General features: G+C 44.8%; 1 protein-coding gene across 4 annotated transcripts in view; it reads left to right on the top strand.

Moving 5' to 3' along the window:
- STAMBP (STAM binding protein) overlaps positions 1-15,371 on the top strand; it is a 36,390-nt gene extending 21,019 nt beyond the window's left edge. For all 4 annotated transcript variants that reach the window (XM_003810361.6, XM_008962726.5, XM_008962727.6 and 1 more), the window contains 4 exons: positions 515-652; positions 9,392-9,504; positions 10,108-10,207; positions 14,688-15,371. In XM_003810361.6, coding sequence (XP_003810409.1) covers positions 515-652; positions 9,392-9,504; positions 10,108-10,207; positions 14,688-14,744 — 408 coding nt within the window. In that variant the 3' untranslated portion in view covers positions 14,745-15,371. The remainder of the gene's footprint in view (positions 1-514; positions 653-9,391; positions 9,505-10,107; positions 10,208-14,687) is intronic.
- The last annotated feature ends 7,292 nt before the right edge of the window (positions 15,372-22,663 follow it).

The following is a 22,663-nucleotide window of genomic DNA, read 5'->3' as shown; positions in this document are numbered from 1 at the left end:
AGTCTAACCAGCATGCTGAAAAATATGTACAGTATAAGTGTTGGGAATTTTGAGGAAGGAAAGGTCACTGAATGGAGGCACTTAAAGAACCCATTACTGCTGAATGAATAAATAAATGAAGTAGAGTAAATGTAAGCCGAGGCTTACAGGATGAGAAGGGCTTAAGGAAACAGTGACAGGAAAACAACTTTAGACCCGAGCAAGGGAAGAGAAATGGTACTCTACCCAGAGCTTCTCAGCAGAGCAGTTTGGCACAGCAGGAAATTCCCTCAGGGCTGTGGTGTTTGCCCAGGCTGCAGAGTTCTGGGGTTGGTCTCTGCATCTGTCGCTGTACAGAGTACCCCAGGCAATGTGCATCAGCAGCCAAGGTTGTGAACCACTGAGTGGCAGGACTCCTGCTGTGTGGGAAGGGCTTTCACTTGTATAGATGCTTACCTTTCCACTGTCGGGATGGAGTGGAGCAGGGTTGCACGAGCACCAGGGAATTGTGACCAGCTGTTTTCTCCTTTGGCAGATGAGGAATGAATTTACCATTACCCATGTTCTCATCCCCAAGCAAAGTGCTGGGTCTGATTACTGCAACACAGAGAACGAAGAAGAACTTTTCCTCATACAGGATCAGCAGGGCCTCATCACACTGGGCTGGATTCATGTAAGCAATTCTGACCTGTCCGAGAGTTAGTCTCTGCCTCTCCCATGGTGGTATAAATACATGAGTGTTTCTTTGAACAAAGTCAATTATATCCAGATTATTTATTGTTTTTCTCTCTTTTGGATGCAGTCCTTAGCATACTTGACTATTGCACTTTGGTATTGTTTTCTGGGAACACTTAGGGCTTTTAAATTTTTTTAACTTTTTATTTATTTTTTAGTAAAAAGAAACTGTTTTCCCTAAAGTTCCAGTTTCCCTCTGAGTGTAACTGGTGATGGGATGCTGGCCTAGAATATAAGTGGACATTGACCTTAGAGACTATGCCTACTGTGTACAGATGATGTTCCTTAAAGGTATATAATTCAAAATATTTTAAATGAGCCAAGGAGGTTAATTCAGATGCTTGCATTTGGTCTTTCTTAAAGCACCTTTATATAAACAAGAAGGGCTATAAATACACATGATTTTCAAGTGTCTGCATATCTTGTGCAGCCTTCTGGTAATGTTCAGGTAAAATATAATGCCTTCCCTAAAGATTATTTTTAAATTTTTCTTTCTATTCCTTTTCAACCCCTCACTCTCATAGCCCAAGCTGCATTTTATGCTGTATGACAGAGTTACAAATAAATTGGCTTATTCTTGGATTACACATACTTGTATGCCAGAATTTGGGAAAGACTGACCTGTGAGGCAGTCCCATGTGCCTTCTGTCCTTTCTTCTATTCAATTACATTCATGTTGATGATTTGCCTATTATTGTGTATCCCCATCCCACCCCCATTGTAGTAGATGGGGGAGAGAAAACTTGTTCCTTATCTGCCAGGGCATACAAATTTGAGTAAGGTATGATTTTAGCCTCATGAAGGAGATTAAATAAATAGACAATTAATAACTTCACCTGGGGCAGAACGTGCTAAAGGCCACAAGAGGTGCCAGCAAGGCACCGTGGAATTCAGAGGAAGGAGGGACCATGCCTGATAGGGTTTAGTAGAATGTTGGCAAGCTGGGCCAAGGGCAAGTTCCTTAAGGAGCAGACAGGTGGAGAAGAGGCGGACTCTGTTCCTGGAGCACTGGGGGGACCAGTTCGCTGAGATTTATGGTTCATATCAGGAAACAGTGGTAGATTTTTTTTTTTTTTTTTGAGACAGAGTTTCACTCTTTTCACCCAGACTGGAGTGCAATGGCAAGATCTTGGCTCACTGCAACCTCCACCTCCCGGATTCAAGCAATTCTCCTACCTCAGCCTCCCAAGTAGCTGGGACTACAAGCACCCGCCACCATGCCCAGCTAATTTTTGTATTTTTGGTAGAGATGGGATTTCACCATGTTGGCCAGACTGGTCTCGAACTACTGATCTCAGGTGATCCACCCGCCTCAGCCTCCCAAAGTGCTGGGATTACAGGCATGAGCCACCACGCCCGGCTAGATATGTTTTAATGTAGTACATTGGAGCCAAGTTCTGGAGGGTCTGGGGTGGACAGGCAGAATTGTTCCACTTTTTAGTAAGTGGAAAATTCCTAAAGGTTTTTGAGTAGAGCAATGATATGATTAAAGCCATACTTTAGAAAATTTAACATAAATACAGTTTTAAGGTAGGTTGTGGCAAGGAGATGATTTAAGAGGTTAGTGTGCTGATAAAGCCTAATAATGATTAGAGCTAGGGTGATGCCAGTGTGTTTGGGAAGGAGGAGATGAATGTAGGATTTCAGAGGATTTGGGAAATGAGTAATAGAGGATGATGACTCAGAGTCAATGGTGACTCAGAGATTTGGGGCCTTGCAGTGATCATCTCATAAGCAAAAGTAGGGGATCCAGGAGAAGGATTTGGTTTGAAAGTGGGGTTCAGTTCTGAGCATGTTAAATTTCAGGTATTGATGAGATATTAAATCATTGGAGGTAGTTATCAGCCAGTTCGCAATGTAGGGCTAGAACTTGGGAGCAAAGTCAAAGCAGGAGAGAGGGCTCTGGGAATCCACTATTTAGTGCTGATCTTGGAAGCCCTGGAAGTAGGAGAAGAGTCTAGAGCCAGAAAAGGTTCACTGGCAACTTGGGGGACAGGCTACCTAAGGTAACATAGAATGTAGTTAGCAATGAAGCAAAGAGATGTATGAAAAAGGTGAGGGTAGTGGTAAGGCACAGAAGCCATAGGAGGAGGAAGGCTCTTTTGTTTTGTTTTGTTTTGTTTTGTTTTGTTTTGTTTTTGAGACGGAGTCTCACACTGTCGCCCAGGTTGGGGTGCAATGGCGCAATCTTGGCTCTGCAACCTCCGCCTCCCAGGTTCAAGTGATTCTCCTGCCTCAGCGTCCTGAGTAGCTGTGATTACAGGCACCTGCCACTATGCCTGGCTAATTGTGTGTGTGTGTGTGTGTGTGTGTGTGTATTTTTAGTAGAGACTGGGTTTCACTATGTTGGCCAGGTGTGTGTGTGTGTGTGTGTGTGTGTGTGTGTGTGTGTGTATTTTTAGTAGAGACTGGGTTTCACTATGTTGGCCAGGCTGGTCTCGAAATCCTGACCTTGTGATCCTCGTGATTACAGGCATGAGCCACCGCACCCGGCCAAGGAAGGCTTTAAGAAAAAATTTCCAGATGTTAACCATGTCACATCCTATGGAGAGCTCCAGAATGGTGAAGACTCGGATCGGCCTGGATTTGATGAAATTATTGAGGATCTCGATTTAGTGTGTTTTAGGCATTAATGGGAGTAGACTGTAAGAGTTTAAGAAGTCATAGGGATTAAGTTTGTGGAGACAATGAAGTATACACTACCATTTTGAGCAACCTAGCTCTAGAGGAAAGGAGAAACATGGAATGGTGGTTTAAGGAGAAGTTGGGTTGAGAGAATGTTTGGTTGATTGTTCAAAGTGAAAGGCTTGAACATGTTTTGTTTTGATGAAATATAACACATATAATAAGAAAGCACACAGAAACTAAATATATACTTTAGGCCGGGTGCGGTGGCTCACGCCTGTAATCCCAGCAGTTTGGGAGACCAAGGCGGGCAGATCACGAGGTCAGGAGTGCGAGACCAGCCTGGCCAACATAGTGAAACCCTGTCTCTACTAAAAACACAAAAATTAGCTGGACATGGTGGCGCATGCCTGTAGTCCCAGCTACTCTAGAGGCTGAGGCAGGAGAATTGCTTGAACCCCAGAGGCGGAGGTTGTGGTGAGCCAAGATTACGCCACTGCACTCCAGCCTGGGCAACAGAGCGAGACTTGGTCTTGGGAAAAAAAGAAACTAAATGTACACTTTAACAAATCATTAAGCAAATATCTATGTACATACACTACCTAGGTCAGGAAACAGAACACTGTCAGGAGCATGCATGCCCTAAGGGAGGGAAGTCCTCCCTCCCTTGCTTCGTTTATAATTTCACCACTTCAATGTGTATCTCTAAACACTATAGTTTACTTTTGCCTGGCTTTTACCTTTTTGTAAATGGAGTTATACCATATGTATATTTGTGTCTTGCTTCTTTTGCTCAACATTTTGAAGGTTTATCCACATTCTTGTGTGTAGTTTTCTGAACATGTTCTTATGCCCAATGAGCCAACAATGGAGATGTAAAAGGGCAGGAGAGACAAGGTAATGTGGTGATAAGGAAGGATCGAATGAGAAGTACATAGAGGGATTCATCTTCACAGGGGGAAAAACATCCATTCCTCCAAGACAAGATTGAATGAACGGAAATGAAGATCCAGAGAGATTTTTGAAATGATGTCTGGAGGAGTTGAGGAAACACGTTTTAGACAATCTTGACCTCAATAAAGTTGGAGTCTAGGTCTGCTGTTGAGCAAGAGGGAGACCAAGGAGGAATTAGAAACTGGAGGAGATGGGGGAAAGTTTAGAATCATTACTGTACAGACTTCAGGTAGAACTTAGCTACACATGAATAAAAGAGTTTTAAGTATCAGTGAGGGTCCAGTTGGGAACAGATTTGAAGCCTAAATTGATAGTAGTTCAGCTTTTTTATTTTTATTTTTTGAGATGAGATCTCACTACGTTGTTTATGTTGGAATACAGTGGCTATTCACAGGCACAATCATACTGCACTACAGCCTTGAGCTCCTGGGCCCAAGTGATCCTCCTGCCTCAGCCTCCTGAGTAGCTAAGACTACAAGCACACACCACTGTGCCCAGCTAGTTCAGCTTTTTTTCCTCCATATTTCTGCACCATTCCTTCCTAATTCGGGATTAAAAACAAACAGGCTGAGTATGGTGGCTCACACCTGTAATCCCAGAACTTTGGGAGGCCAAGGTGGGAGGATCACTTGAGGCCAGGAGTTCAAGACCAGCCTGGGCAACATAGCAAGACCTCATCTCTATAAATTAAAAAAAAAATTATGCATTTGTGGTGGCACACGCCTGTGGTCCCAGCTACTTGGGAGGCTGAGGCAGGAAGATCGCTTGAGACTGGGAGGTCAAAGCTGCAGTGAGCCGTGATCACACCAGTGCACTCCAGCCTGGGCAACAGCGAAAACCCTATCTCAAAAACAAACGAAAAGCAGACCGAAAGATTTATTCAGATCTTAAAATTGGCCAGAGGAAAATGCAAAAGATCAGTTCTTCCTTCTTAACCTTGTCAACTATGAATCAGCTTCCCAGGTCAAAAGTATGGTTGTGGATTGATCACCAACTGTTGTCAAACCTCCAGCCCAGAACTCAAGGCACTCCTCATCATGTTTCAGCGCTATCTGAGCCATTTCCCTTTAGGGAAAATTTCCCTCTTAGGTACCCAGGCTGCCTTCAGCATTCACCCTCCTTGCTCATTTCTGCTCCTTTGGTATATTGTTTTCTCTTTGTCAAAGTGCCTTCCTCTATCCCCAGCAGCATGGGCACAGTGAACATAATGAACTATTCATTCAAGAAACTTGACTATGAAAGGAAGGAGGGAGAGAAGGTACAGTAGTTAGAGAGGAGCAGGGGATCACGGCAAAGTTTTTTGATTCTGTTTAAGAGTTGTTTACTGAGTCCCTGCTTATGTCTCTTTATTATCTTTCTGGCTACCCACGTTTGCTCCCAGTTAGAATCCTGGACTCTAACCATGGGATGGAAGGTGGTGTTGGCACAGGCCACTGCTCTTTAGCAGCCTAAAGGATTATATTCTCATCAGGTAGAAACTTTGTGGTCACTGAAGTCCTTACATGCCCCATGAAGACTTGTGTGTGGATTTGCTGCCTGCACTGAGCTAACACGTTCCTGTCCTGAAGGCTTCTTCCACAGTGAGCTCATCACAGCACCCTGTGGAATGGTGCTTCTCAGATGAGGCTGCACATAAGAATCACTTAGTGAGCTTTCAAGAAAAATGTTCCTTCATGATGGTTCTTTCCAGGGGTGGGGTGCAGGAGTCTGGGCTTTTGTCAAGCTCCTCAGGAGATTTGTTTTTTTGGACAGCAGGTTTGAAAACGCTAGTCAATTGCATGTCTTTATTGTCTGTGCTTTTCTGTCAGTGGAGGTTGGTTGTCTTTTTGAATCATGCTAGATCTTTTTCCATTTTTGTTACCTAAGATCACACCTCCTCTAAGATGAACATAAGTCATTATATAGTTGTCTGTTTTGTATATAAAATATGTGCTTAATAAAACAAACAATGGAAACAAATAATCGGGATGCACATTTAGGTGATGTTTTAACTGATTAACCTCAAATTTTAGCATCGTGTTCTCCTTCCAAACAGAATGGTCTCCTTTATATGGTTTAACTATCTACTGAAATTCAAGTATTCCCCTACCTCCCATATCTTCCTTGGATGTTGCTTTAGCTACAGGACAGCCTTTGCCTATAGAATCTGATTCATGTTTGACCTTTTAACACCTCTGTGGGGGAGAAGAATCATTCATCTAATTGTGGTTTACTAAGTCCTTGACTTCCACCATGTTGAAATATTGGGTATGTACCATCTGTTCCAGAATGGGTGACTCAGTGGTATGAAGAGACCTTGTAAGGAACCAAATAAGTCTTGATGGTCAATTAGAAATTATGAGTCTCTTAAAAAACCAAAGCCTGAATCATCCAGAGAGAAACACTTCTTAGAGGAGATAGAAGAAATTCCCTAGCAAAAGTTCCAAGGGCCACTGAGTGCCATTCACAATTGTTGAGGACACCCACCTACCTTGTCCATGGATGCCCATCATGACAACCCCATTAACACCTTTGATTCCATGGATCCCTGGGTGAATCCAACATCATAGTCCTTGAGTTCTTCCAATTTGGTTCAAGAACAGGAGAGCTAGAGCAGGAAATATCAACAAACAACCCCCTCTTCTGTCTCCAACCCTGAGATGCAAATGTCTTTTCCTGTCTCCACTCCTACTGTCTGGTGATCTTTGTGCAGCAGGTATGTGCCTGAAGGAGGTCTCCAAGCCACTTTCTGTGTGCTGTCATCTGAGATGGGGTTCCCCTTGCCAGTTCTCACACCCCACAAGACCCACCATACTGATCTCCTGGCTAGCACACACCAACCCCAGGGAAGCCTTTTCTTCACACTTGGAACCTAGATCTTGATTTCCTTTTGAGAGGTCAGAATTTGTTTAACTGGAATGTGGCACAGCATTGAATTCTTCTGTCTTGTCTATTCCAGCCTCAGAATTCTGTTTTTCTCCCACTTTGCAGTGGTCTTTGAGTTTTAACACTGTGGAACACTATCTTTCCCCGATGATGCTCCAGATGGAAGGTTTGAGCTCTGTCCCTCGGTCCTCTCCATACCCTACCTGTTTAATGGCCCGATGTCTTGATGCCTTCTCGCATCAAGGCTCTGCAGCCTACAGTCCTTCATCCAACCAGGAATTCCAGAACCCATCAGGTACCCTAGATCTTCTGAACCAGTGGGATCAGAGTCCCCGTTTTGAGTAGTACAGAGAAGAAAGTTCCCCCTTTGTGTTTACCTCCCTTTTTGTCTGCCTACTCCAGTTCCCCCTTCCCCCTGAGTGCTCAAGCTGCCTAACATCTTCCACTGCCTTCAAACAAGGGAAGCCAGAAAGTTCCAAGCCTCTTCGTCCACAGTTTACTTTTGTCCAGTACAGCCTTGGTGACCTCTGGGAGCTCTCTCCCTGAGAAGGTTGTCTGAGTGAATTAGATGAAATGTGGTGGGTGGGTTATTTGGTATGTCATCTATAACCATGAGCTAGGACGGCATGCGCTTGCCTGGGCTTAATGCTGTTACTTTCCATTAGAAAAAGATCACCTTATCATTCATCAGACACTCTACAGAATCTCAGAATTATGGTTCTGCACAGTGTAAGTGAGGGCATACATCCACCTACCCAGGAACTGAAGTGGAATCTCCCCCACCCCACTTGTGGCATCTCCCCACGATTGCTCTTCAGACAAATCCTCATCAGTTCAGTTGTCATTCTGCTGGGGACAATGCAATCTAAGTTATTTCATTTAGTTATTTTCATCCCCTTCCCCTCTCTCATTGTATCCTTCACCACAGACAGCTCTTCCAGTTTCCAATAATTGTTTATGCTCCTTATTTCTTTTTCTTTTTTTTTGAGATGGAGTCTCGCTCTGTCACCCAGGCTGGAGTGCAGTGGCGCGATCTCGGCTCACTGCAAGCTCCACCTCCCGGGTTCATGCTCTTCTCCTGCCTCAGCCGCCTAAGTAGCTGGGACTACAGGCGCGTGCCACCACGCCTGGCTAATTTTTTTGTATTTTTTTTTTTTTTTTTTAGTAGAGACAGGGTTTCACCATGTTAGCCAGGATGGTCTCGATCTCCTGACCTCATGATCTGCCTGCCTCAGCCTCCCGAATAGCTGGGATTACAGGTGCCCGCCACCACGCCCAGCCAACTTTTGTATTTTTAAGAGAGATGTGGTTTCACCGTGTTGGCCAGGCTGGTCTCAAACTCCTGACCTCAAATGATCTGCCCTCCTCAGCCTCCCAAAGTGCTGGGGGTTACGGACATAAGCCTCCATGCCCAGCCTGTTTTTGTTTTTTCTTTTTTTAATTGACAAATAACAATAGTCTATATGTTTTGAAATTTGTATGCATATATTGTGGAATGGGAAAATCAAGCTAATTAGCATATGCATTATGTCACATACTTTTTTTGTGGTGAGAACACTTGAAATCTACTCTCTTAAGCAGTTTTCAAGTGTATAATACATTGTGATGAACAGTAGTCACCATGTTGTATAGTAAGTCTCTTGAACTTAAAAAAAGAAAGAAATTATGAGTCTCTTCACATACCGGTATTAAGCAATATTTGTTTACAGTGCTGGAAAGGAGCTTCCTTACTTATTAGGAACCTCAGGTGGACCTCTCATGGTTGCAGATGGCTTCTCACTTACAAAGGAGATTGTGACCAGCTGTTGAGAACTGTTTGGCTTTACTTCCTTCAGAGACCAGGCTTGGTTGTATGTCAGAGTAGTCCCCCCCCTTATCCTCAGGGGATATGAGCCCAGACCCCCCAATGGATGCCTGAAATCACAGATAGTACCAAACCCTATATATGCTATGTTTTTTTCCTATACATGCATACTTGCAATAAAGTTTAATTTATAAATTAGGCACAGGAAGAGATTAACAACAACTATAATAAAACAGAACAGTTATAAAAATACAGTGTAATAAAAGTTATGTGAAGATGATCTCTCTTTCTCAAAGTATGTTATCGTATGTAATATTTTCAGATTGCAGTTGATATGGATAGCTTGAAACCTCAGAAAGGGAATCGCAAATAAGGAGGGATTACCATATATCCTCGCTAAGAGTCCTCTGACTCTTTTTCTCTCCTCAGACTCACCCCACACAGACCGCGTTTCTCTCCAGTGTTGACCTACACACTCACTGCTCTTACCAGATGATGTTGCCAGAGTCAGTAGCCATTGTTTGCTCCCCCAAGTTCCAGGAGTGAGTATAGAGGGCATGGTTCTGGGTGTTTCAAGGGGGTAGTAGGGAAGAAAGCCTCAGGGGAAAAGGTCTCTATTCTTGTGGACTTGTCCTTTGTAAAATACATAGATTATAATGTAAGTTGGTTATTCTAAAGGGCTTCCTTTTAAGCCCCATATCATGATTAATCTATCCTGCTTGTTCAAAAAGATATCCAAGTAACAACTTAGTTGCTTTTCTAAGAAAAGTCTACAAGAAATTTGAAGTGTTTGACTTGAAGCGATAGGAATGTCAAGAGTTTTATGTTGGATTAGAAAGTTTCAAAATCAAACACATTATCTCAGAATGCACTTCTTTTTCATACCAAATCCTGTCTCTACTCCCACTTTGATTATTTACTATGAATTCTCCAGCAAAACTAGTGTGATGGCAGTAATGAGTCATTCTCTAACTGTGATTCATTCACCAGAGAAGAGACCTGTGAGGCAGCATCCTACAGAAGCTGTCTCACAATGACCTCTGCCCTGCTGTGTGAGTGTGCATGCTGGTGTGTGTGTGCGTGCATATGTTTGGGATGGAGGGACACCTTTGCTTGACTCTTAGCCTGCCTTTTTTAAATTTCAGAACTGGATTCTTTAAACTAACTGACCATGGACTAGAGGAGATTTCTTCCTGTCGCCAGAAAGGATTTCATCCACACAGCAAGGATCCACCTCTGTTCTGTGTACGTATCTATGTAAAAGAAAATGGGGCTATGCTTCAAGCAGGGAGGACAGTCAGAGCTGATGAAATGCATCATCCTTTCTGATCCACACAGAAGACCAGCTTTGTCACTTACCTTGCCAGATCTCCGTAGTAAGGACGTACATGAGAAGCAGTGTGGGACAGGAATAGATTTGAATCTTAGCTTTGCCACTGTGTGCCTTTGATTGGGCTACTTACCGTTCCTGGGCCTCAGTTTTCCCATCTATAAAATAGGCATAATAATAACACCTACTTTATAGGGTTCTTGAGATGATTAAATGAAGTAATGTGCAGGAAGTACGTAATGCAGTTGCTGGCTTATTAAATGTTACTTTTTCCTTTCATCAATGTCTCTTTCTAAGCCTGTACTTCAGTAAGAGATTTGAAGGCAAAGGAAAAGAGAAGCCACTTAAGATAGGTAAATTAAGTATATTTGTAGAATTTTGCTTAAATCATAGGGGCTTTACGACCTTCCTACAAAGTTCTTTTTTCCCTATGTTGTGGTCTGTGAATAAAAAGTTTAGTTGATGATAAGATCAGTATGTTTCCATTTGCCCCTGCAAGCTGATTTGATGGTGTTGCATTACTCCATGCTGGCCATGGAGTATTATTTCTTTTGGGTTCAGAGAAAAGTGAGCAATATAGAAAAGGGACTAAGAACCTTGACACTTAAAAGGAACTGGAGATGCTTAGAAGAGAAACCCCAGGAAGGATCTGAGAGCTGATTTCAAGTGTTAGAAGAGTTGATGTATAAAAAAAGGGATTGGGTATATTTCATGTCACTCCTAGCACTAAAACAAAGACTTCATGGAATGATGGTTTTCTGCTGAGCGTGAGGAAGAACTTTCTGACAAATCTGTTCAAAAATAGATCAGTCTGCCTTGGAATGTCTAAGTACTAGGATGTTGAAACAAAGACTACACAATCAGAAAAAAAGGTCTGGGGCACCAGTGCCCATGTTTTCAGTTATAAAGGCCCCTGTTGCATGCCAAAAGGGAGCATTCTTCTCTCACCATGTGACAGTAGGTATGCTTTATTATTTGGGTGACATCATAGCTAAAAAAACTGTGATGAATTCAGTAATTCTTTTAAATTAATATATATTTTAGGGATGACACTATTTGTTCCCAAGTTTAGGAATCAAAGAATGAGTCTAGAATGATATATACATTTTAAAAATGAACAAAGGTAAATGGGCAAACACTGATTCCATCTACAGGTGGGACTGGTGGTAGTAATGAGTCCCAGACTCTTACCACAACTACCACTTAAACAGCAGTCTGGCTTCCAGACTGAGAACCACTAGCCTAGAATGAACATTTTTTTTTTTTTCTTTTTTATTGATCATTCTTGGGTGTTTCTCGCAGAGGGGGATTTGGCAGGGTCACAGGACAATAGTGGAGGGAAGGTGAGCAGATAAACAAGTGAACAAAGTTCTCTGGTTTTCCTAGGCAGAGGACCCTGCGGCCTTCCGCAGTGTTTGTGTCCCTGGGTACTTGAGATTAAGGAGTGGTGATGACTCTTAACGAACATGCTGCCTTCAAGCATCTGTTTAACAAAGCACATCTTGCACCGCCCTTAATCCATTCAACCCTGAGTGGATACAGCACATGTTTCAGAGAGCACAGGGTTGGGGGTAAGGTCACAGATCAACAGGATCCCAAGGCAGAAGAATTTTTCTTAGTACAGAACAAAATGAAAAGTCTCCCATGTCTACCTCTTTCTACACAGACACAGCAACCATCCGATTTCTCAATCTTTTCCCCACCTTTCCCCCCTTTCTATTCCACAAAACCGCCATTGTCTTCATGGCCCGTTCTCAATGAGCTGTTGAGTACACCTCCCAGATGGGGTGGTGGCCGGGCAGAGGAGCTCCTCACTTCCCAGTAGGGGCGGCCGGGCAGAGGCGCCCCTCACCTCCCGGACGGGGCGGCTGGCCGGGCGGGGGGCTGACCCCCCCCACCTCCCTCCCGGACGGGGCGGCTGGCCGGGCGGGGGGCTGACCCCCCCACCTCCCTCCCGGAGGGGGCGGCTGGCCGGGCAGAGGGGCTCCTCACTTCCCGGTAGGGGCGGCCGGGCAGAGGCGCCCCTCACCTCCCGGACAGGGCGGCTGGCCGGGTGGGGAGCTGATCCCCCCACCTCCCTCCCGGACGGGGCGGCTGGCCGGGCGGGGGGCTGACCCCCCCACCTCCCTCCCGGACGGGGCGGCTGGCCGGGCGGGGGGCTGACCCCCCCACCTCCCTCCCGGACGGGGCGGCTGGCCGGGCGGGGGGCTGACCCCCCACCTCCCTCCCGGACGGGGCGGCTGGCCGGGCGGGGGGCTGACCCCCCCACCTCCCTCCCGGATGGGGCGGCTGGCCGGGCGGGGGGCTGACCCCCCCACCTCCCTCCCAGACAGGGCGGCTGGCCGGGCAGAGGGGCTCCTCACTTCCCAGTAGGGGCGGCCGGGCAGAGGCGCCCCCCCCACCTCCTGGACAGGGCGGCTGGCCGGGCAGGGGGCTGATCCCCCCACCTCCCTCCCGGACGAGGCGGCTGGCCAGGCGGGGGGCTGATCCCCCCACCTCCCTCCCGGACGGGGCGGCTGGCCGGGTGGGGGGCTGACCCCCCCACCTCCCTCCCGGATGGGGCGGCTGGCCGGGAGGGGGGCTGACCCCCCCACCTCCCTCCCGGACGGGGCGGCTGGCCGGGCAGAGGGGCTCCTCACTTCCCGGTAGGGGCGGCCGGGCAGAGGTGCCCCTCACCTCCCAGACGGGGCGGCTGGCTGGGCGGGGGGCTGACCCCCCCACCTCCCTCCCAGACGAGGAGGGAGGACGCTCCTCACTTCTCAGACGGGGTGGCTGCCGGGCGGAGGGGCTCCTCACTTCTCAGACGGGGCGGTTGCCAGGCAGAGGGTCTCCTCACTTCTCAGACAGGGCGGCCGGGCAGAGACACTCCTCACATCCCGGACGGGGCGGCAGGGCAGAGGTGCTCCCCACATCTCAGACGATGGGCGGCCGGGCAGAGACGCTCCTCAATTCCCAGATGTGATGGCGGCCGGGAAGAGGCGCTCCTCACTTCCTAGATGGGATGGCGGCCGGGCAGAGACGCTCCTCACTTTCCAGACTGGGCAGCCAGGCAGAGGGGCTCCTCACATCCCAGACGATGGGCAGTCAGGCGGAGACGCTCCTCACTTCCCAGACGGGGTGGCTGCCAGGCAGAGGCTGCAATCTCGGCACTTAGGGAGGCCAAGGCAGGCGGCTGGGAGGTGGTTGTAGCGAGCCGAGATCACGCCACTGCACTCCAGCCTGGGCGCCATTGAGGACTGAGTTAACGAGACTCCGTCTGCAATCCCGGCACCTCGGGAGGCCGAGGCTGGCGGATCACTCGCGGTTAGGAGCTGGAGACCAGCCCAGCCGACACATCGAAACCCCGTCTCCACCAAAAAAATACGAAAACCAGTCAGGCGTGGCGGCGCACGCCTGCAATCGCAGGCACTCGGCAGGCTGAGGCAGGAGAATCGGGCAGGGAGGTTGCAGTGAGCTGAGATGGCAGCAGTACCGTCCAGCTTCGGCTCGGCATCAGAGGGAGACCGTGGAAAGAGGGGAGAGGGGAGAGGGGAGAGGGGAGTGGGGAGAGGGGAGAGGGGGGAGGGGGGAGGGGAGAGGGGAGAGGGGAGAGGGAGCTCTATCTACCACACAGTCCTTCTCTGAATATGAGTCGGTCCCAACTTACTGCCTTTTAGAGGCATTAAAGTAGTCTCTAGAATGAACATTTTAAATAAGGGTTTTTTTGTTTTTGTTTTTGTTTTTGTTTGAAACAGAGTCTCGCTCTGTTGCCGGGCTGGAGTGCAGTGGTATGATCTCAGCTCACTGCAGCCTCTGCCCCCCAGGTTCAAACAATTCTGCTGCCTCAGCCTCTCGAGTAGCTGGGACTACAGGTGCGCGCCGCCACACCGGGTTAAATTTTTTTTTTTTTTTTTTTTTTTTAGTAGAGTCAGGGTTTCACCATGTTGGCCAGGATGGTCTTGATCTCCTAACCTCATGATCTGCCCACCTTGGCCTCCCAAAGTGCTGGGATTACAAGCGTGAGCCACCGCACCCTGCCAAAAAGTGGTTTTTTAAAATGACTTTTCAGGCCGGGCACGGTGGCTCACGCCTATAATCCCAATACTTTGGGAGGCTGAGGCAGGCAGATTACTTGAGGTCAGGAGTTCAAGTCCAGCCTGACCAACATGGCGAAACCCCACCTCTACTAAAAACACAAAAGTAGCCAGGCATGGTGGCTCGTGCCTGTAATCCCAGCTACTGGGAAAGCTAAGGCAGGAGAATCGCTTGAACCCAGGAGGCGGGGGTTGCAGTGAGCCGAGATCGTGCCACTGCACTCCAGCCGGGGCAACAGAGCAAGACCTTATATGAAGAAAAAAAAAAAAAAAGACTTTTCAGAATTTTCTAGGACTCCACCTTTCTTTTTTCCTATTGCAGAGCTGCAGCCATGTGACTGTTGTGGACAGAGCAGTGACCATCACAGACCTTCGATGAGCGTTTGAGTCCAACACCTTCCAAGAACAACAAAACCATATCAATGTACTGTAGCCCCTTAATTTAAGCTTTCTAGAAAGCTTTGGAAGTTTTTGTAGACAGAGTAGAAAGGGGGGCATCACCTGAGAAAGAGCTGATTTTGTATTTCAGGTTTGAAAAGAAATAACTGAACATATTTTTTAGGCAAGTCAGAAAGAGAACATGGTCACCCAAAAGCAACTGTAACTCAGAAATTAAGTTACTCAGAAATTAAGTAACTCAGAAATTAAGAAAGAATGGTATAATGAACCCCCATATACCCTTCCTTCTGGATTCACCAATTGTTAACATTTTTTTCCTCTCAGCTATCCTTCTAATTTCTCTCTAATTTCAGTTTGTTTATATTTACCTCTGAGCTCAATAAGGGCATCTATGCAGAAATTTGGAAGCCATTTAGAAAATCTTTTGGATTTTCCTGTGGTTTATGGCAATATGAATGGAGCTTATTACTGGGGTGAGGGACAACTTACTCCATTTGACCAGATTGTTTGGCCAACACATCCCGAAGAATGATTTTGTCAGGAGTTATTGTTATCTAATAAATATTTCAGGATATTTTTCCTCTACAATAAAGTAACAATTAACTTACGTTTTTGTGCTTCAGAGTGATCCATTTGATCAAGCATTGTATAAACAGGTTAAAAAAAGGTATGGTTGTTTTGGAAAGGTGAAGAAAAAATGGAATTTGAGATATACTGACACTGATGATGTGTCCCAGTTCACTTTTAATTACTCCTTGTTTTTTATCTGCCTGTTGCCATCTTCCAGAGGTGTTGTGAAGTCATCTCTGTTCTTTTGGTGCTGTCTCAAATGGGTCAACCATTCACTTCCTCCTTATGCCCTCCATGCTTTTGGCTGAGGATAATGAAGCCTTTGTTTGGAGTACCAGGTTACACTCCAATAAATGATTACATTTCCCAGCCACCCCACCCTACCAATTTCATTGTGTTGGCTGTTCTTTTCTGACTAAGGCAATACCTAGGAAAACGCTTGAAGCGGCAATTGTTACTGCAGTTTTCTGTGAGCTGAGCCTGGTGTTCTAGGTGGCCTAGAAATAATGGTGTCATTTGTGACACCTCGAGTGAGGGCAGGAGAGTAAATACTTTGGCTAGGAGAAGAGTGATTTATTCTTTATCAGAATTCTAGGTGGGGGAGGGAGAATCTGTGAATGCATAAAGTTTTCTTCATTTTTAAATTTTGTCTCAGTCTTTATTACTTAGGTTAGTGGTCCTTGAACTTGTCCCCTGAAAGAGCCCAGTTCTCTATATTCTTTTTCTTCTCTTGGGTTCTTAATTCCCCATATAGTGGAAATTCCTTCTTTGCTGTTTTGGTATGGGTGGGTCTGGGGGCCAGCTGGGCTTGGACAAGCCATTTCCTGCTGCGGCCCAGAGCAGCCTGGCTGTTCCGCCTTGCTCTAAGCAGTCCTGAAATTGCCCAGTCCTGTGCTTTTGGGAAATCCATCCCCTTCTTCCCATTCTTTGTCTACCACTTAGCTTAGGGCTTTCTTACCTTTTATTTCGACTGTAGCCGTTGGCTTTTACCAAGTCTCTTTGTTTTTAGCATTTCTTCATTCCAGTCTGTTCTGCACACTTTGATCAGGAGAAGCTTCTCACATTCCAGCCATGTTCATGTTTTCTCTCTTGCTCAAAAACCTGCAATAGCTTCCCATTGCCGAAAATCTAAATTTAGCTTTTAGTCAGAACTTTCCACTTAAAGTTCTTACCCCTGGCTATACATTCAAATATCTAGGGAGCAATTTAAAAAATACTGATGCCTGTGTTCTACCCCCCACCAATTAAAGCTGAATCTCTGGGGTGGAGCCCCAGATGTTGTTTCTGCATTTGTCTTTCAAGCTGCTAGAATTCTCAAGTACAACCAGGGTTGACAACCACTGCATTGGTCCTTGATACCTAAGAATTGTGAGCTCTCTTATCCGTCTCTGCCCACCAAAGACATTCAGCCAGGTCAACGACATATCATACGTTGCAACCACATTGATCACAGACTGATCGCCAAACTGCTATATTTTCTTTTCTCTTCCTCTAGGCACAAGATATCTTAGTGGCTAGATGGGTGCAGGAAATCAGTCTGTAGATCCCTCTTCATATCTGCTGCAGCCTAGCCACTGCAGAGGCACTCTGCATAGGATGGTCTAAGTCTCTCTGTCTTCATCTTACCTCTGTGGAGGAGACGTGGAATCAAGCCAGCCCACAAGGAAGCCCTGAGACTGGATAGGCCGGAGAGAAAGAGGAGGAGCCAGAGCGGTCGGGAAAAGAGGAAAGGAATACTGTGGGTAACAGGGACGAAGACCACGCAACCTGAGGAAAGACATTGTATTGAAAGGGTAATGACTATTTGGCTAAGGGGACTGACTCCTGGGTTCCTGAGGCTCAAAGACCAGGAGACTTTTCCACTCTTGCAAGCTGCACAAGTACCATACTTAGTGTTCTGGGCTGAGAGGGGAGACAAAAGCATCGTCAGGTTGCCAAACAATGTCCCAGTTGCCCTGGGAGGCACAAACCTACCAAAGTGCCATAGGCCAGGTGCAGAGAGAATCAGAGGAGCTGATTTGCTTGGGGTCAGAGCAGAGCTGGGTTTTTTCAGATGATCACTTTCACATACTCCTTGTTAAATGGGACCAAAGGGGAAGAAGAAGAAACCCTTAAGCTTTTGTAATATTGTCTTGGGTACCAGATACTATAAAAGGCAGCATGAGAGAAACATTCCCTTGGGCCAGTGTCATGGTGGATTTTCTTGCTTGAGAGGCAAGGATTTCAGCTTTCATTTGGTACCACAGAATTTAAAATTGTAAGTGCCTATCCCTTTTGACTGTTGATGGCTTCTTTGGGGTTTTAGTTACCCCAGTTGAAAGAGAAATTTTTCATATTGGGGTTGAGAAGAATGGAGGCTATTAGGAGCAAAGCTTTAATGAGTGAAAGTCTGGTGAATCCTGCAAGTTTCATATGTTTCCAGTGGATTTTGGGAACACAGTTTTAGGACCAGAGTAGATGTTGTTCCCTAGAAAATAGAGTCAGCTATTGATATTGTGCCTCCCATCCCTCATATCTCAGTGTTTTAACCCCACCTGAGTTTGGAGACCAGTTTGTCCAAGGATCTTTCAAACATGTGAGCCCAGAGTAGAACTTGTGAGTCAAGGATCATGTCTTTTTCTGAGGAGCTTTGCTTGGGGCACTGGAAATCCTGTTTAGATCAGGACTATTGGAATATTATCCTCTCCAGGGGGAGTGCCAGGTTGAACATTTAAGGCTTTGCTTCTAGGCCCAGCTATACATTCACCAGCAAATCACTTAACTTCCTAAATTTCTTTAAAATCTGTAAAATGGGATCAGTCTAATATGCCTACCTCAAATGATGACAGAATGACATCTATATGCATATGAGGCCTATGTTAGTTGAAAGATGCTATAAAGATATAAGGGATTTGTTACTTGTCTTTCTTGAAATGTTACAGTTGGGGTGTGGTTGCTTCTATCTTCTGGACCTCTGCCCCATTCAGCATACAGCTAGAGGAATCTTTGGGCAGAGCCACATTCTTTAGCACTAGCTAGGCTTTGACTCCAAAGCTATCTGGTCTACCTTGATGTTCTGAGCAGGAAAACTGAGGACCTCAAGAACCATTCCAAATTTCTACTCATTCTCCCTAAGACCCAGAGCAGACCCAGGACCTAAAGAAATTACATCATCTCTATTTTCCCTTGGCTCCAGCCCACTCTTGTTTGAACCTCCCACTTTTGTTGTTCCAACTACTTCTTGAGATGAAGGAAGGGCAGAACATTGGCCCTCTTCACTGAAGTCTTCACTCCTTAATCCAGGGTTCAATTTTTAGTTCACCTTAGCCTGTTTGAGATTAGAAGCTGGGCCTTAACTTACAGGTGTGTCTGGCATCATTCAATCAGCCTGTTAGATCCAGAATCCAGCACTGTGACGCTACATAACCATGGGCTCTGTCCTTCCAGTTCCTTTAGTGCCTTCCCTCACTGGTAGGTTCACTCTGAGGGCTTCCTTCCTTGAACTCCAGTGGCAACTATAGTCTGTTTCCCACAATTTGTTGTGTGTGTTTTTTGTTGTTTTGCAGCGTTTTCATATTGTCTTTTATGTAAGTCATGTTTCTGAACTATCGTATAAATTTCATTAGGGTAAGAATCATGTTTGCTTTATGCACTGTGTAACATGCCTTGCAGTCAGTATAGGCACTTAACCTTATTGATCAGCTGTTCCTTGGTGTTGAATAATGTGTTAGGAAGCCAGGTGGACCTGTGTCCTAGCCTGGAGAAGCTCTATGTCACCTTGTAGGAAGCCATCTGAACTTGACTCAGCATCATATGCTGGGCCTGTGCTGCACTTGAGCTTTCTTTCCAGCCGCCAGGAGGGATGGTTGTCCTGGCCAACAGCTAATTTAATGGGTGGTCAAAAGAAGATGTGCCCACATAGAAGGCTGAAAGAGGGAGCTGGAAGTAGGAGGAGACAAGGAGATAGTGACACCAGTATCTTGTCACAGAAATCAAGGAAGGCAACAGTTTAAAGGAGGGGAGGGAGATCAGTGGTGCCAACTGGCTCAGAAGAGGTTTGCTGGGTTAAATCTCAAGATGAGCCCGTGAGATCTGGTGGTTAGCGGAGGCCTTTCCTGACAACCCCATTTTAAGCACCTCTTCCCCATCACTCTATCTCATCACTGTTACTGTCTGTGTAGCCCTGTCATGAGCTAAAATCATCCTGTTTGTTTATTGCTAGCTTATGTGTCTAAATTATACTCCTTGAGAACAGCAACTTTGTCTTTTTCACCTTTGTACTGAGTCCCCTGACATGGAATAAGATATGAATAAATGCACAGACTTGTCCAAAATCATCCAATTAATAAATGGTAAGGCTTTGCTTTTTTGGGAGAAGTGCAACAAATATGAGCACATTTTAAATATTGATGTTTAAAGATTGTGAAAATTAAAAATTAACAATCAGCCGGGCATGGTGGCTCATGCCTGTAATCCCAGCAGGAGGCCAAGGTGGGTGGATCACCTGAGGTCAGGAGTTTGAGACCAGCCTGATCAACATGGAGAAACCCTGTCTCTACTAAAAATACAAAATTAGCCAGATGTGGTGGCACATGCCTGTAATCCCAGCTACTTGGGAGGCTAAGGCATGAGAATCGCTTGAACCTGGGAAGTGGAGGTTGTGGTGAACCAAGATCACGCCATTGCACTCCAGCCTGGGCAACGAGCGAAACTCCGTCTAAAAAAATAAATAAATAACAATAATAGAAGGTTACCTCTAGAAGAAAGGCAGATGAGAAAAACTACATATATAATCATTCATCTTTTATTTAGAGATGAACGATAATACAACATCACAAATTAAAATTTCTGTAATTTCTACAAATTATACAGAGAAGGAAATTTAGAACTCTAAATGCTTTCATTATTTAAGAAGAAAGAATCAAAAGATATGAATTAAGCATCGGACTCAAATTAGAAAAAGAATAATAAAATATACTAGGAAACCAGGGGGAAAGAAAGAAGTACTAAAGCAGAAATTGGCCAGTTGCGGTGGCTCACGCCTGTAATCCCAGCACTTTAGGAGGCCGAGGCAGGTGGATCACCTGAGGTCAGGAGTTCAAGACCAGCGTGACAAACATGGAGAAACCCCATCTTTACTAAAAATACAAAATTAGCCGGCTGTGGTGGCACACGCCTGTAATCCCAGCTACTTGGGAGGCTGAGGCAGGAGAATCATTTGAGCCCAGGAGGCGGAGGTTGTGGTGAGCCGAGATCACGCCATTGCGCTCCAGCCTGGGCAACAAGAGCAAAACTCTGTCTCAAAAAAAAAAAAAAAAAAAAACAAATTAAGTAAATGACATAAGTCATTTTTGTGAGCACAATCTCATAAATTGTGTACACACACACTTCACACCAAAATCAATAATATAGATGCAAAAATTCTAAATAGAACACTAAAAAAATCATCAATCTAGTAAAGGAATAAAGTATCCCTAACTGCCAGCATGTATTATGCATCCTCATGTAGGACTTGCCCATGATTCCCCTGCTAGAAAGTGATGAGTCGGATGGCAGCCCAGGTCTACCTGACTCTGAGAGCCCTGAGGCGTTTGGTGATTTTTGTCCCTAGAATGTAATGGTGACCTCATTAAAAGAAATCCACTGATATAATATATCACAGGAGTAGGTCAAAGGAAACAAACAGAAACAAGAGTCTCTCATAAAAAAAATTTTTTTAAGGTGAAAATCAACATTTATTTTTTATTTTTTAAACTCCCCTAATAAGGAAAGAAAGGGCCAGGCACAGTGGCATACATCTGTGATCCCAGCGCTTTGGGAGGCTGAGGTGGGCGGATCACTTAAGCCCAGGGATTCGAGACCAGCCTGGGCAACATAGTGAAACCCTGTCTCTACAAAAAATTAGCCAGGCATTGGTGCATGCCTGTGGTCCTAGCTACCCAGTAAGCTGAGGTGGGAGGATCACCTGAGCCCAGGGAGGTCAAGGCTATAGTGAGCTGTGATAGCGCCACTGCACTCCAGCCTGGACGAGGGTGAGAGAGGCCTTGACTCAAAAAAAAAAAAAAAGCAAGAAGCTTCGTTAACATGATAAAATAAATCTTCTAATATATAACACCCAGTGTCATACTTAATAAGCAAATACTGCTGTCAGGGACAAGATAGATCCATTCTAACTACTATTATTGAACAGTGTCCTGAAAGGATAATCTAACCAATGCAATGAAGCAGGATAAAGAGTATACTACTGGAAAGCAGACAGGTTTGGGCTACAAGCTAAGTATCTACCTAGAAATCTGAAGATAATAAATTCTGAAAAATGGTCAGACCTATTAAGAGAAAGGCACAACGATGTTCACTAAAAGATACATTTTAAAACTTTGAAAATAGCTTTTCAGTACAGGTAATAGCCATTTGTGATTGGGGAAAAAAAAATCTAATTCAGCACATAGCAACTAAAAATATAAAATACTTTGGAACAAAGTTAACAGGAAATGTGCAAGCCTCATATGAAGAAAACCACTAAGCTTTTCAGAGGAACATGAAGAAAATAAATGGAAAGACAGGCACACTATCGGTATTCTATGAGAGGAAGACAATGTTTTAATTTTAAAGATGCTACGTCTTCTTTAATCCAAAAATTTAAATGCAAGTCTGCTAAAAAGTATCATTTTTTAACTTGAAAGATTATTCTAAAATTAATCTGAGATATGTGAAATAACATTTAAAAATTGAAAGAAAAAAGAATGTTGGGGGAAATTTTATTACCAGATAATGCTTATTATAAACCTATGCTAAATGACGAGTTAATGGGTGCAGCACACCAACATGGCACATGTATACATATGTAACAAACCTGCACATTGTGCACATGTACCCTAAAACTTAAAGTATAATAATAATAAAACTTAAAAAAATAAAAATAAAAAATAAACCTATAAGTTAAAGTAATTTGATACTGACCGAGGACTAGATTAAGAATCAGCAAACTTTATTGTTGAAGGAAGTAAGACTTAGAAGAGTTTAAGTTGACCAAGGCCACAGAACTCCAAATGAATAGTGTCAGACTTTCAAACCCACACTCAACCACACTGCAATGCTGCCTTCCTAAAATATACATTAATACGTGTATTCAGAAAAACTATGAATAAGAAGTACATAAAAATATTAATATTAGTTATCTGTAGGTGATAGAATTATGGGATGACTGTTCATTTTCCCCCCATATCCTTTTTCGAATTTCTTCAAATGTACTACAAAGAACATGTATTGCTTTTATAATTGGACAAAAAGGACAATACCTTCTATTTTCAGAAACCAAAACTTCATTGCCCCTTCAATGTGGGAATCCAG

Source organism: Pan paniscus, chromosome 12 (assembly GCF_029289425.2).
Source record: "Pan paniscus chromosome 12, NHGRI_mPanPan1-v2.0_pri, whole genome shotgun sequence".
Lineage (NCBI taxonomy): Eukaryota > Metazoa > Chordata > Mammalia > Primates > Hominidae > Pan > Pan paniscus.
The sequence above is the reverse complement of the archived record's forward strand: the minus strand, read 5'-3'. Positions and strand labels throughout refer to the sequence as shown.